The following is a 15,243-nucleotide window of genomic DNA, read 5'->3' as shown; positions in this document are numbered from 1 at the left end:
ATAGCTCCTAGAAATGAAGCGGTCCGCGACGACTTCACGGTACCGAAGAGACGCTCACCCAAGCGTGAATTTACGGTGTGCGAAGCGATACGCGAAAGTACAGACTATCATGTAGCCCTGCAGTAAGCAGTAACTGTAGCTGCACGGCCGGACCGTCGCTCCTGTTCGCCTATCGGGTGGCTAATGCACGACATACATGAACAACAAGTATTCCAATCGATGAATATTGTGCTGCCGTATAGCTTTGCACAAGGCAAGAGATGGCGGTAAAATGGTAGGTGATGCCGTAGCAATGTCTGTCGAATGGAATTCGTGATTAACAGCAAATTGTGCGTGGAAGACGTGGCGTGACAGAGACTGAAGATACTGCCACGCGGCAAAGCACGTGGGATGTCAAATTGGCGGTGACGATTCTGACGAATGTGATGAAACATTGTAGACAGAGGAGATAAGTATTCAAGTACGAATAGAAGGTGAGAGTCGTGTCATCAAGGTACTTGTACACAAGTCCCAATGAGATGTCGTTCCGGTCCAAAACGAGTAACCCGATGGCAACCCCAAGGCATCGAGGGAATGGATCAGTTCTTGAACGTGGGATGTAGTCGATGAGTTCCTACACAGGAAGACTTGGCAACATGAGAGTGAATGTGATAAGGGTCCTGTGTGCGGAAGGCGCAATGTCAGGATCCGCACACCGTCCGATGTATCAAGAGGCTAGACAAGGACAGGAGCGATGTGGTTGACTTGGTGGATGTGCCTTGGCTCGCACGAAACAGACCCTGATGTCATTCGAGAAGAAGTTAGAAGAGAGGTTGAATCTCGGATCATCAGCCCATGGGAGGTGTTCTGGACTTCCTGCTCATCAATTGACGCGTCGTCCACTGACGTGCGGCATGGAGTTTCATTGTGGTAGGAAGTCGCAATCTCGGGAAGCGAAGCGTTGTGCCTGGGTGTATATGTCGTTATGCCTGGGTATGTATGTCTGAAGCGATCTCCGCCAGTACATTGTGACAACTTGCATTCGGCAATGACGACATTGGACAACCGCATCAATCTCGCAGAGACTGCTGCTTGAAGTATTTCATACGAGTCATCCAGAACTGGCAGGTGTAGGCAGAAATCCGTTGAGTCCGCCATCTCTTGCTTGCCGCAGACATTCCTTGTTAACCTTCTTTGCTGCTGGCGTCACCGGGTCATTAAGGGGTGTCGAGATCGTTGTCAAGCAGCGCTACCCTTTCGCAAAAGTGGATATTGATTGGCAGTCCCCTAGCAGGCGGGCCATGAAGAAGGCAACCTGGTGAGGTTGATGGACGTTATGATGTGGCCGTCGAACGCCCAGATCATCTGTTCTCTACGCGTCTGCACATGGGCTAGTGCGCACCCCTGCGGAGATCCATCTCTACAGTGTCAAGAGAGAATGATGTCAGCTTCTCAATTTTTCGAAAAGAGCTCTTCGCTTATCTTTTTGCAGAGTTCGTCGACTGTACATGTGAGACATTGGGTGGACCAGTGACGTATGGATGGACCTCAATGTCGAATTCGGGATTCCGACTGTGAAGAGAACAGAACAAGCGCTTGACGAGTGGTGGAAGTGCGTCATAAGACATGGTTGGGTTGTGCAGGTTTGCCAGGCTTAGGCGAAAGGTGTCCGTCTCGCGATTGAGACCTGATGCGAGTCCTCGAACATGACAGCCGAGAAGATCGCGGTGGTCTTTTCTCAGTCTTGTAGACTGTAATTGAGAGGAGAAACGAAGCGATGTTCTTCGCACGATGGCTGCCATTTGCGGATGGTGCGGTCCGCAGGGTGAGAAGGTGCCATCCGCAAAGAAGAAATACGGGATGAAGTCCGAATTGTCTTCGTTGACAGTTTCTTGAGTATCCAGGATGATGAAATCATAGCGGTACAATTGCGGATAGTAGCGTTTCCTCTCCTTTCTTGAAGCTAGGGGATACTACTGGTAGCCGGAGACCGCCAACGAGCTCGCATTTCGACTTACCATATACGGCAAAGCAAGTGACCAAGTGTTGCAATGGTATGCTTGGCACAACCAACGCCCTGAGCGCAGACCAGCAGTTGCCAGTAAGTGTCTTTTTGCGAAGATCAATGTCTCAGATGCTGAACAGGTGTGTCTAGAATGCTGTGCTTCCCGCTGATCTCGTCAGACGAGCAAATGTGGCCAGTAAGTGGGATTGTATTTTTGAGGGCCTCAGTCCGATCGCAACACTGCTCAATGATCGTTTTCACGAATATGCAATTCACGGCACAAGGCATACCTGTGACCTCTGCGAGTAATTGAATGCGCCCGAACACGGGATACCGAAGTGGTGGAATTGGCAGGTCGAAGATTGCGATGTATCGCCAATGCGCATCCCTGAACAACCAATTTCTCAACGGAGAATCGCAGACGACAGATGTCGTCAAATTTCCTTGACCGCCATGAGCGGTGAGATCATGGACAAACTCGCCGGGCTCAACATTTTGAGCTGGTCGCAATTTTGCCTGAATGTCGGGCGGATAAACCTCGTTGCTGTCCTGGTCGGTGGTGGACAGTGGAACCGCAGCTCGAGATGAGGTAGAGATATGCCACGCTGCGGTCGAGGATGGGACTGATGTCAACTACCTGGGCGTCGAAGTCGAGGCTGGCGAGATCGTGAAGACCGGAGTCCGGTGCTGTGTCATCCATCCAGGCTGGATGCACTGCTGCACCTCAGGCCACTGCATGAAATATGGTCAGCCCTAGGAAGATTGTCCTTCCAGCTGGATTCGGCAATGCCGATCAGGCAAACGCCGTCAGGGTTCGGATCCGGGTGGGTAATACCCCACCAAGCCCAAGTATGGGGAATCCTGCCGACCGACGAGCGTGGCGCTTCAATCGCCGCCAGCCGGAGGAGCTGGTGCGAGCTGGAAGAAAAGACAGCAGCGCTGGCGGAGAACATGGTCCGCCGTTCGCTTTCCGCTCGCTGGTGCGGCAGTCGGACGATCGAGCGATCGAAGGAGGCAAAGGTACGTCGCAGAGTACTTGCGACGCTGGCAGGTATCGATGAGGCAGAGAGTCGGTAAGTCCGGCGAAACAAACCTGTCTCGTCGGTATCTGGGGTGGTGGGCTATTTCCATGACGCATGGGCGTGGCACTGTGCAATACCGTACTGCCCTGTCATCCATACGCAGGAATCATCAGCAAAGATGTAATCCCCCAACATCCGCCGTGCTAAATCGGTCAGCAGCGCGAGCCCTATGTCGCCCAAAGAGGAGGCAGAGATGGAGGGTGGTGTAGTATGGCAGGCGTGCTGCGGAAAGGCAGCTTCGTATCGCGGACAGTGGCCGCGTTGCTGCAACGCCCGAGAGGAGCATCGGACCGCTCGTGCTTGGGGGGATTCCTGTCCTGTACACCGCAGCAAGATTTCGGGAGAGCAGTGCGGTGGTGCGCGTCTAGGGAAACAGGAAGCCTGCCACTCGCTTCTCCACGCGCTCCAAGACTGCCTACCCCATGCGGAAGGCGCCCTAACGCCATAGACTTTCCTGATTTCGCCGAACATGTGAAAGAGCGAGAGCCCTCGGCGCCGTGAGCGGCAATCGTGTGGGAATAGAGCGGTGCTTCGATGCGATGGAAGAGTCATCGTCGCCTCGCGTTGCGCGCTGCATCCAGTGCGGTCTGCGGGCTCGTACGTATCGCATGTCGCATGTGTTGGCCGTCCAGGAGGCGATGCGGATCACAGCCTGTCAACGCACGCAACGCGCGATGATGCAGGACACTGGCTCACCGAGATTCGGCAGCGCGCCCGTCACAGGCGAATCGTCGGGGAGCGTGCGAGGATGTGCGGGCGGGATTGCGGTGTTTGCGCCATGCTCGGAAGTGGGCAGAACGCCCCGGTCGCAATTCATCCATGCATGGCTGAAGGAAAAAAGGCTGTTTGTCCTCCTCCACAACTTGCCGCGGAATTTTCGGCTGATGCCTCTTGACCGCCGTCATGTCCACCGCCGCGGCTGCGTGGTGGCAGAAAGGAGCGAGGGTGACGCGAGAATCTGCCTCCGGTGACTGGCTTTTCTGGCTGCTCCTGTGCCAGTCAGGTTGATATATCATCACCGTCTCTGTGCCAGTCCGCATTCCCCGTGGATGCAACTCGAACATCACACGGCTTTGTCATTCCTCACCCTCCGCCACACCCTCTGACCGACCAATCCCGTCTACCATATTTAGCACCTGAATGCAGTCATCCAACTCTTATATGTACTGCCTGCTACCCGCCAAACATCGCCACTACCGTTCTCCTACATAACAACGACTCCTCTGGAATACAGAAACACCAACAGCATGTCTTCGTACGCATCGAGTGCCTCGAGTCGAGGCTCCACGCCTTCTGGCTCGCCGACGCGTGCAATGTCGATCGCGTCGCGTACTTCCACATCAACACATCGACCCAGCTTCTCGTATAGCGCATCAACAACAACAAATCTCGCCGACCCGTATGGATCATGTGTGGGATACGCGTCGAGACGATCAACCGATCGACCCAGCGCATACATCAGCGACGCCGACCTGTTTGGGGACGACTCCGATGAGGCTTGGCTGTCTGAACCTCCACCTCCGCCACGACAAGCCGAAGCATGGCTGGCTCGACCACTTTTGCCACCAGTCGTGGCCGTGAAGCCGCGAAGCTGCAGGACGGAGCCCAAGAAGAAGCGTCGCAGCAGTTCTGGCACGAGCAAGAAGGAGTGAGGCGGACTGGTCACCACGAATTCGCACATGATCCACCAACCTTGGCAGCGTGACTTGACGCTACTCACCTGGACTTCAGCATGGCATATGACTGCCTTGCAATCAGGAACTACCAGAGCTCCTTCTCAATCAAGTTGGTGCTTGGCTCCACAGAACACCTCTACAGTCGACACGAGACCGACGAACATCGATATCGGCGGAACACGCGACGTGACGGCCGTTGACCGTTGCTCCTTGTGACAGCCCATCACATATTGGCCGAGATGCAGCAGTGAGTGCCATGAACGGCACATCCAGTCGACAGCTCGGCATGGACGCCACCTACCAGACGCCACAGCTGTTGATATGTCGACGCACAAGGGTCAACATTGAGAGGTGTGATGGGGAAGCGATCGGACTTTGATGTCTGGATTGTGACGACGGGACGGAATGAATCTGCAGCTCTTGCTTCCATAAATGGAAGCAGAGGCGAAGCGGAAGTTGGGATTTTGAACTGCGCCAAGAAGGCGGCAGACGACATTTTTTGATTGGATTTAAGCGACGATACCCATATAGCGATTGTGATTGTAATTGAATGCTTGCATCATCTGCACTGATTCTACACCCGCCTCAATATAGTGACTTCAGGTGATTGTGTAAATGTGGCGTCGGTACCTGGACGTGCGACGCTCTCGACACATGGAAAGGTCGTCGGGCAGCAACCTCCCGTTCTTCACCGTCGGACGACATGATGAACTGCTGCAACGCTGCCCAGGAACTGCAGAAGCACGAGGCTCACGGGAAACACGACGTCACGCATCCTGGTCAGGCTGGAGCGCAAACGACCAGCCATCCGACTATATACTCGATGTCTGCGCTCGTGATGCTCGTTGCGATGCGGCTTGGCAGTGCGACTGGTGATTGAATGCAGAAAGGTGCAGTCCGATGCAAGGACTATTCCCCACAACCGTCGTCCTGGGCCCAGATGCGTTGTACGGGAGCCGGCCTGCGCAGATGCGACCTCACCGCTCGTGGAGCTGGCAGCGCGCGTGACGAGCAGACGGCCGTCGTTCTGTGGTTCTTCGCGCTGCGCACCCAGAGATCGAGGCAGGAAGAAGCTGCGATTCAGGCTCGCGCGCGTGGGCGCTCACGACGAGTCTAATAGCCTCTCGATCAGGTCCGCCGTTGGTCGACTTAGTCACGAGCGGCATCTCGAATGACAGCACGGGACAGGTTTAGGCTGTGAAGGTGGCTTTCTCGAAGCGCCCACTGCAGCCAATCATGGAGGAGACACTCACTGCCCACACCCAATCACACCCCGTAGCCAGGGTATCTCGCACTGCATCTCCTCTTCGCTCTGCTCGCCATCCGCTGAAATGGAGTCTTTTCATGCACGCTTGAGCCGGCCAGCACATGAAACAGGCCCTTTCTGCGTGGAAGCCCTCGAGAAGTGGCCCACTTTGCCTGGCCCGCGACGGGCCTCACTGGCCGCGGATGGCTTCAATGGCGTTCGTACGCCTGGACGAATCGTATACCACTGCTCGCCTTTCACGTCTTCATAGGCCCTCTGCCCCAGCCTTTCACACTGCTCGTCTAGCCGCTTTCTCTCCAACCCTCCCTGCATTCGGCGATCCTCACGGCTCGTAGTATTGGCCCTTTCACGCTGCAGCGCGGCCATCTCAACCATCTACGCGCCGAGCTCTCTGTTGGCTACACCTCAGATTACGTCGGGCGTGCCTGTGTCCTACTTCCTCCCGCATAGTCTGTACTCGCTCCATCTGCTCGCACCTGCAGCCCGTGGTTCTGCGCCCTCTCACTACTCACCCAGAAGCGCGGTTACATGCAGCGTGCGCGCTGCAACGCCAACCAGGGTCCCGAACGCGGCAGTGCGTGCTAAGCGCACGAGAGCTGCGAGAGAGCATCGGTGGCCGCACAAGGGACACAGGTGTGACTTCACTTGATTTAGCGCGCATGTCTGGGTACGTCGACTCGCTTCTCCCTCTTCGTTACAAAGTGTTTCATCTGCTCGGTGCCTCGTGGGGGATTCGCGACCTGCTTTGAGACCTACACCACTCCGTCCAGGCCATGAAATTGCCTGCAGAAGAACCCCCGACTAACTCCAAGACATACAGCAACGCAAAATGTCCACTGGTCAACTGTCGCGGCAGAGGTCTCACTCGACCAGGTCTTCCACTTCCAAGCATTCGGGCGCAGTGAGACAAACGCCTCCACCTTCGAGCCTCACGCCGGAGAATAGAGATACAGAGTTCGAGCCATGTGCTGCAACAGCCTCGTTTCTGCTGTATGCGCAGAGAAGCCAGATCCTCGTCCTCCATCATGACACCTTGACGATCGAAAGGCGGTTCGCATTACACCGGGAAGATGTGCTATGGATTGCTGTCGACAACGTGAGCGACAGAGCCTCGGGTCGGCTCGCTGTGAGCTTCGATGTGGGCAAGACTGCCATAGTCTGGGACATCCTGAGCGGAGGCGAAGTCGCACGATTCTCTGCGTATGAGCACATGCGAGTCGCGAGCTTCATGCGCAATGGCAATATTGCTTTCGGTAAGCAAGTTTTGGCGCTTCAGATGGCCACAACTGACATGCTGCAGCAAACGATCAAGGCAACATCATCCTGTTCGAACCCTCGACTTCCGAACATGTCTCGGCGCGAACGATATTCGATCCGATCACAGCCATCGCTCCAGCTGCTGACTGCCGAACATTCGCTATCGGGTATCTCAATGGCTCGATACTCATTGCAACATTGCAACCTTCTTTCACGATACTGCACACGCTGAACACGACACGATCGCCCGCACGAATCACCGATCTCGCCTGGCATGGATCTTCTTCTAAGCAAAAGACAGATATGCTGGCAACACAGACTGCAGATGGTGACCTTCGAGTATGGAGCGTGCCGAAAGGGCAGCACGGAGAGGTTCCAAATATTATTCGAGTGCTCCAACGAGCAGAGGTGCCGCAACGAGGTCCTTGTTGGTTTGCGTGGTCAAAGAATGGTCGCATAGTGCAATACGCAGATGGGTGAGTAGAGCAACGCCAACGAGCGGACTTCTGCCAGAAGTTGCGAGTGCTCCCTTCAATGCTGACTAGTTTGCGTAGTGAAACGCGATCCTGGGATGTGCGCACAAAGAAGGTGACTTACGAGATCATCCCGACCTGCGACGGAGTCACTGGTATCACCAATTATGGACCTTCCGCAACATTATTCGCACTCGGTCGCAATCATTCTGTTTATCAATATGACATCAACCCCAGCTCGACTCCGATGCAAGTAGCCAATGCACAGCATGCACCTGCGAACACCCCTCCAACACCACCTACAATGCTCGAAGAACGCAAGAATCCCTACGCCGAGTCCTCGAGGTCGTTGAGCATAGACCAGCAAATTCCACTCACTTTCACCGATGGCGAAAGTAGCGCAGATGAGAGTGCGGCAATGTCACCTCTACAGAAAATCGCCAAAGAAATGGACTCGCTCGATGCTTTGGAATCAGAGATCCGCGACAAGGTCATGCCTCTCAGTCCGCACTCTAGCAGGGCATCTTCGGTGAGCTCGAAAAGCTCAGGGCGGAGGAGAGAGCGTAAATATCTTTACGATCGACCCGACTCCTCCAGAGCTTCTTCCGATGCAGGTTACGATGGCACCGAGTTTTCATTTGGCCCGCCGCCAAAAGCTGGTCACGAGAGCATGTCTATCCGTTCAGTGGCCTCATCACTACCTTCTGCCTCAGGAGCGCGCCATACAAGACGGTCTTCAAATCTGCGCAAGGAGATTTTACGAAGTCCGGAAGAATCCAAAGAGACTGCACTCGTGGACTTGTTCCCCACAATTAAAGCACGACTACGAGAAGTCGCGTTTCGGACACCACACTACGGCAATGCTGCGCGAACTCCAGATCTGTTGCTTTCCGAAATGCTCAGTGTCGTGTTTGGATGGAACGACGACGTACAGAGTCTCATCCGAGACGAGATGTCACGACATCGTCCCGGTTCCGCTTCAGCTGTGTTACTTGCGAAATGGCTGGGTGACATGGGTGCCGACAGTATGGCCTCGATGATTGGCTCTGAATCCATGACTTCTTCGGACTGGATGTTGCTCGCACTGAGCTCGATTGGCGCGGACTCGCAAAAGAAGGTGGGCGAGGCGTTTGTCCAACGATTGCTGGAGAAGGGAGATATCCACCCTGCTGTTGCGATCCTGCTGGGCTTGGGTGAGCACAACGATGCCATTGAGGTGTACGTTTCACAGCAATATTGGCTCGAAGCAGTACTTCTGACTTGCTTGACATCGCCTTCCGACTGGCAACGGATATCCTACCTCATTCGCAAGTGGGGTGAAGTAGCAGTTACGACTGGATCGCCAGAGTTGGCTGTGCGCTGCTTCTCATGCACAAGTGTAGAGACTTCCGAGCCGTGGTTTTCACCACGAGCTCAAGATGCTGTCTATGCTGCTCAGCAAGAGCGCTTCATGCAACCGCTGAGCGCTGGCGGCATGACTAGCCCTCCACTCTCGCCACCTTCGCGATCTGGGTCTGGACGACTTACTGCGAAAAACGCCTCACTCAAGCTGATTACATCGTTCGGAGACTCGGGTGCGCCTGCAGCGGGCAACGATGGGACTGCCAAACCGCTCCATACTGCACTTGGAGTGACGCCAATCGCGCAGTCTGCTCTGTCACCTGGAGGCATGGCGCCTTGGAAAGCAACGAGAAACATGCGCGAACCATCCACAGCAAGGACTGCGACGCCAGGCGGATATCAGGGCCGAAAGCGACTTCCATCACGGGACGACATCGCTCGAGCGAAGCAAGAGGCTGCCGAAATGGCAACTCCTTTGACTGCAGCACGAGACAAGAGCTCCAGGGCACCGAGCCTCGCACGTCGGGATCCATCTCAAGAGCCTGCGACTGCACTTCGACACGGACACTACGACGCCAGTAGACGAGCTCCTGATGGAAGCGAAGACCACCTGCCTTCTCCCGCCCAGGGTGTTTTCACTCGGCTCCGAGCAGAATCCCGTACATCGAACCGCTCTCGCGAACGCAAACCTGGCGGATTGCAAGTCGAGATTGTGGACACCGCTTACACTGACGCTCTTTCGCCAGGACCCAGCACTGATGCAAGCAGTCGCAGCCGACAGGGTGCTTTCAGTCCTGTTACTGACGGCAGCGTGAAGAGTGGGAGAGGCCGAGCAATCGATGCCTACATCAGCAGTGTTGAAGAAGCACGACTCACCGCCCGCGAAGAGCGTGCATCTTCGAGAGCGCAGAGCAAACACCGGAACCAAAGCCGGAAGCGAGGTGAGAGTCGCCCGGGCAAGTCACGCAGTCGCATGCGACATCAATCCGAAGGCCCACGCTACATCAAACCCGCAAAACGGTCGCCTTCATCGCCAGTGCCAATGTCACCTGAAGAGATAGCTCAAGCCAATGCTGGAGCACAGAGAGCTGAGCCGGAACCTGCAACCACAGACGATGAGAATTTTTACAAGATGAATGTCACCTCGCCAACCGACTCGCATCGCAGTGGACGCACGAACCGCAGATCAGCTGAGAAGCCAGTGAACCGCGCAGAAAGTAAAGCTGCTCTGATCGGTGGCCTGGCTCCTCTGCAGCTCGGAGGCGACCGAGGTAGGAGCCAGAATCGCGAGATTGAGCCTCCACTCAGGTCGCCATCGTTACCGACATTGTCCTCGAGACGCTTTGGCGACACTGAAGATGAGGCCAAGAGTGAGGCACAAGGCTTCCGCATGCGTTCTCACAGCATCAGCCGTCAACCAGCTGAAGACCTGCAGTCACGTAGACTGGCGAACCGCGCTCATCCTGAGCGATCTAGTAGCCGCAGGCCCAGCGTACAAGGCGAACAGATCATCGTCAACTCCTCTGACATGTCTGGCACTAGCGCTCCAGGAGGCGTTCCGTTGAATGCATCTGAGTCCTCAGCATCTGTGAGTGGACAGCCTCGTGCTCGAACAATGACCAGGAAGCAAATTGCCGCACAGGAGCTTGAGGCAAGACGACGTTCGCTGGCAAGGAGACCTTCCGCTCCGGCGATCCCGTTGCCCGGAGACTTATTGGCTGCTGGTCGGCCGCCGATGCCACCGCGCCATCACACGGATCTAGGCGAAAGTCCAACATCGTTTAATGCGCCATTCTCAAGAAGCCACACTGTGGATCCTGATGCTATGACACGTTACAACAACCAGAGCAAAATCACAGGAACATCAACTCCGTCTGCCCCTATTGGACTCCCGGCAACCCCTCGTGCAATGAGGCATCCACGCTATATGAGCACTGACCCCAGCGAACGGGATGGCGAGCCTCCAGTTCCCAAGATTCCAGGGCAGTACAGTGAGCTGTCATCCCTGGGCAGCAGTCTCAGTCAAGTCACTGGCTCGGCATTGAGTCAGATGTCTTCTTCCGATCAACAGCAATCTCAGCTCTCTTCCCAGCAGCCCTCGACATTGTCTGAAGTTAGTGACTCGGTGGGACCACTTCTACCAGCGACAGTATTTGGTCAAAAAGGTCAATCTGTGCCTTCTCGCTCTGCTTCCGCTCCGCCAGAAAAGCAAGCATTTGTCCACCCACTTTACAAGCCAGCGCTGCCTTCCTCAAACCGACGCCTGTCGAATACACAATCCCATGTCCGTAAAATCTCTCCGCCGGATGTGGGCATCAGAATGGACGAGCAGCCTACTAGCATCGATGCTGCACTCTATGAGGATGACCAGGTCATTATAATTCCTGAGTCAGACGGCCCCGTGCCACCGATGCTAGCGGAACTACAACACCTTGCAGGTCCCCCCATCCCCCCTCCACCGCCGACCATGTACCACCATCAGCATCAACGCAGTGGCTCCGGAGTCATCAACATCGCTATTGATGGGCAAGGCAGTGACACTCAGGGACAGTCTTTGCCAATGCCAATGGAACGCGCACAGACAGCTTCGCCTTCACAGCATCGCAAGAACGCGCCAAGCGGCAGCTGGATGCGTGGCTTTGGCGACCGAATGCGAAGCAGCTCTAAGTCTCGCACCAAATCACCTCCTATGGGAGGCCCAGCACCCTACGAGACTGTTCTTCCACCAATGCCAGGCTATGCAGGCCACATGAGGCGTGAGAGCTTTTCTCAGCGTGCACAAAGCCCCTACGAACAGGCTATGGCAGCCCAGAGTCAAGGACAGATTCCCATCCCACCTCCGCCTCCTCCAGCACCGATGCATGGCCAGGACAGCAGTAAGCTGAACGAGACCACGATCCCTCCCTTCGCATTGCCCTCCCGCAGCCAGAGCTCGAGCGGATATCGACACCCGAAAGAGATCCGAGCAAACATGCCTCCGGATACACTCCAGCAAGGCGTCTATCATGGAAATGGCGGCATGATCTAGAACTCCGTCGTGCGCGCCGGAGACTCTCTACGAATACCATTTATACATACATCACGACCTTTACGATTCTTCATCTTTCATCATACCCATAAAGGCACACCTCGACACAGACTGGACCTGAATCGACGACCACATAAAACAACAAGCATTATCTCGGCATATCCACCAGAGGACATAATCTATCGACATGCCACATCTGCATTACTCACCAGCATCGAAGAAACTATTTTGCACAAGCGACGGAGCAGTTTGCGAGTCGTCCTTTTTGATCATTTGATATTCTGCATTTTAGCCAGCGTATTGCTTTTTGTGACTTTTTTTCTTCACACTTTGCTCTTCGGTACCATCATTATTACCATCTTCATTGTACAGCGAAAGAAAGGAAGACAACAAATTTCTACATTTCTACGCCATCATTATTCGCATGTTTTCGTCTTTCCTGTGTTTGCGATGCATGTACTTTCAGCAAGCGATCTGATTCAAACAAGCGAAGCAACACTTTCTACTGGCGGAAATCAATGAGCAAGAGAAAGAAGGAAACCTGGACATGGACACGAGAAGCCAAAAATAGGGCATGGGCGGCAGACTAAATGGAAAGATAGAACCCCGAGGGGATTCGCCTCACGGCACGAAATGGGACGGAAAGGGTATGGCTTTCTTAGGGCGGTCAATGGCGAACAGGACTGGGTTGGGTAGGCGGTGGGTGGAGGGGCTATTTTTTCTTCCACGACAGGAACAAGAGGCGGACAACTGACACGTCACGAGCGTAGATTGAACGGAAATATTATTCGTGCGAGGGGAAGTGACGAGGTTTATTGAGATAGTCCAATAAATGAATACCTCGGAGAGTCGTATCATCACGCTAAAGATCAGCCAGGGAAGTATCACACGGCATGTCTTGGTGAGAAGCTTCATCGGCTTTTGAGTACTGCAATGCTTCTCTCGCAAGGCTTGCGAGTGCGCAAGCAGGAAGTGCGAGGCGATAACTAATTCTATTCTCATCAGCTCACCTCGTATGGGCAAACATGCGCTGTCCATCGCGTGTCTAGACTCTCGACTACAAAATGTGATAAGGCTACAGTAGTTCACAATACTTCCTTACTCGGTACCACAGAAGACTGCAACCTGCTCGCAGTACCTGCATCGGTGCAGCTTTGGCCAATTCTAGTCCGGAGCTGCAACATGTGCACGCACACTGTGCACATGCCGATGCATCTGCTATCGCATATGCATTCTCGCTAGTCGGCTGCAACAATCACTAATCTTGAAACATTTCTTCCGAAGACGTAGGGCCAACCAAGAATTCGGAAGGCTTGCACGCGCTTACTTACGAGATCCGAGAGAATGGTTCGGTGTGTGCGGAAGCTTGGGGTGAAATGCATGATATAGCACGGCACATAAAGTATTGCGCATTGCAGAGCCGAAAAAGAGGAACGTGTGACGAACTATACGGAAGCCTCCCCGGCTGGCTGATCAGGCGAGGTGATGTAGGACATGTCCATGATTAGCCTGGCGTACCTGTCTGTTATCTCCTTCTCGTACGCGTGGCAGCACAGCTGTGGTCGATACGCCAAGCGGCCACTTGAGAAGTAATCACTCATCATTGCCGTCATGCCGTTGTTTGCCAGCTCTGCGGCGACTTCCTGGCAAGATTCACGAACGGACTTATCGCATGTCCGGGCGCAATCGAAAGTGAAGAACCCTTGACGAGCACAGCAGCTGAGGAGCCACGGCTTATCTTCTCGGAATCTTACACCGTGTCGAAGTTCCTTCCTTTCCATGAAATCGCCAAACTTGAAGTCTGCTTGTCGAAGAGTCCGTCTAAATTTGACCCGTATGCATGCGAGGTTCTCCAAGTGAGGTCCAAGTTCTTCGAGGATGTGCTGAAGGTCGAAAACCGGCGCCTCAGAAGCCATATCGAGGTGCTGGAGCTGTGGAGGGAGTATTGCTAAAGGTGTCTGGCCTGGCACCCATGGTTCACGGCCTGTCAGAATGTGGTCATCAATTTCGAGGTACTGTAAGCTCGCGAGATCCCCAAGAAAGGGAATTACGGGTCGGCTTCGATGGTCCTTGTTGCTTAACCGAAGCGTATGAAGTGTGGCGGCATGCCGCTTGATACTTCGGGAGAGCTCATGGAAGTCTATTCCGAATGGCATATAGGTCCAAGAGACTGAGAGAGACTCCAATCCCATGCACGAGTTGAGCAGGGTAGCCAAGCGGCCGGCGCTGACCCTCAAGCCATGAAAGCTGAGCTCTTTGACCATCGGACGCGATCGAAGAATGGAGCGAGGGAGCATAATCGAGCCAAGGCAATTCATCACTAGACGTTGAATTCCTGGCAGGCTATGGAGCAGGTCGCCTGCCCAATCAAAAGACATTCCTTCCGGCGGATGCCCTCCAAACACGATGCTTTTGATATGTCTGTTTGCTTTTGTGCCCTGGCAAGACAAGACTGCAGCCAGAGCAGGCTCGGCGAGACGACAGTTCTGGCATATGCGCTGCGACTGTCCTGGTGAGGCGAAATTCAGCTCTAGCTTCTTCAGATTTGTTGCCAAAGCCAGCAGCAGAGCGATCCCGGCAGTGTGACAGCCGGCAAGTAGAGTAGGACGCAAGTTCTTCAAGCCGACATAGGTTCGATACGGCGCACTCGCAGTCTCGAATAATGCGTAGTCTTGAACTGATAGAGGGTCAGGAACCCCCCAACTGACTCGACCAGTGATCGACAGGACATGTTTCCGGAGACGTGGCTGCTCGCACAATGTCCGTAAGAGGAGCCTCCAGGTATTCATTTTGCCATCTTGACCAGCCGCTATCTCACGATAGAGATGGGACTCATTGGCATTTCGTAGAGTCCGGGAGACACAGGAGACATCGCGGAATATCTGAGCCCGATTTCGTCTTTCACAACCAGTCAAGCTCTTGTCCACTTCATCCAGGACGTGGCTAAGCAACTCTGCAGGTAGAGATTCGAGCAGACTGGCCATGTTGTAGATGCCAAAAAGCTATTACAAAACAAGCTGTGGAGGGTGCGGCCACCTCCAGTTTTGAATCTTGTACCCCGAATTTCTGCAAGGAGTTCAGTGCTAACTAACTAGCGGTGTTCGCTAAGGATGCGTCACGTGTGCATGTTCACTA

The 15,243-nt window shown here is 54.4% G+C and overlaps 3 protein-coding genes across 4 annotated transcripts; 2 read left to right on the top strand and 1 right to left on the bottom strand.

Annotated features, from left to right (window-relative positions):
- Positions 1-4,313: 4,313 nt before the first annotated feature.
- CKM354_000512500 (uncharacterized protein) lies at positions 4,314-4,718 on the top strand (the record flags this gene model as incomplete). Its single annotated transcript, XM_044800387.1, has 1 exon — positions 4,314-4,718. The coding sequence occupies one exon, from the start codon at positions 4,314-4,316 to the stop codon at positions 4,716-4,718; it is 405 nt and encodes a 134-aa protein (XP_044656322.1).
- Positions 4,719-6,838: 2,120 nt separating this feature from the next.
- On the top strand, positions 6,839-12,108 carry CKM354_000512400 (uncharacterized protein; the record flags this gene model as incomplete). Of its 2 annotated transcripts, none has more annotated exons than XM_044800385.1 (3): positions 6,839-7,262; positions 7,310-7,742; positions 7,821-12,108. In XM_044800385.1, the coding sequence occupies 3 exons, from the start codon at positions 6,839-6,841 to the stop codon at positions 12,106-12,108; spliced, it is 5,145 nt and encodes a 1,714-aa protein (XP_044656320.1). The 2 variants fall into 2 exon arrangements, with proteins under 2 accessions (XP_044656320.1, XP_044656321.1); XM_044800386.1 differs by having other exon boundaries at positions 7,812-12,108.
- Positions 12,109-13,553: 1,445 nt separating this feature from the next.
- Positions 13,554-15,092, bottom strand: CKM354_000512300 (uncharacterized protein; the record flags this gene model as incomplete). The annotated part of the gene is made up of 1 exon (XM_044800384.1): positions 13,554-15,092. The coding sequence occupies one exon, from the start codon at positions 15,090-15,092 to the stop codon at positions 13,554-13,556; it is 1,539 nt and encodes a 512-aa protein (XP_044656319.1).
- Positions 15,093-15,243: the final 151 nt, after the last annotated feature.

Source organism: Cercospora kikuchii (genome assembly GCF_019650295.1).
Source record: "Cercospora kikuchii DNA, contig_00003, whole genome shotgun sequence".
In the NCBI taxonomy this organism is placed as follows: Eukaryota; Fungi; Ascomycota; class Dothideomycetes; order Mycosphaerellales; family Mycosphaerellaceae; genus Cercospora; species Cercospora kikuchii.
The sequence above is the reverse complement of the archived record's forward strand: the minus strand, read 5'-3'. Positions and strand labels throughout refer to the sequence as shown.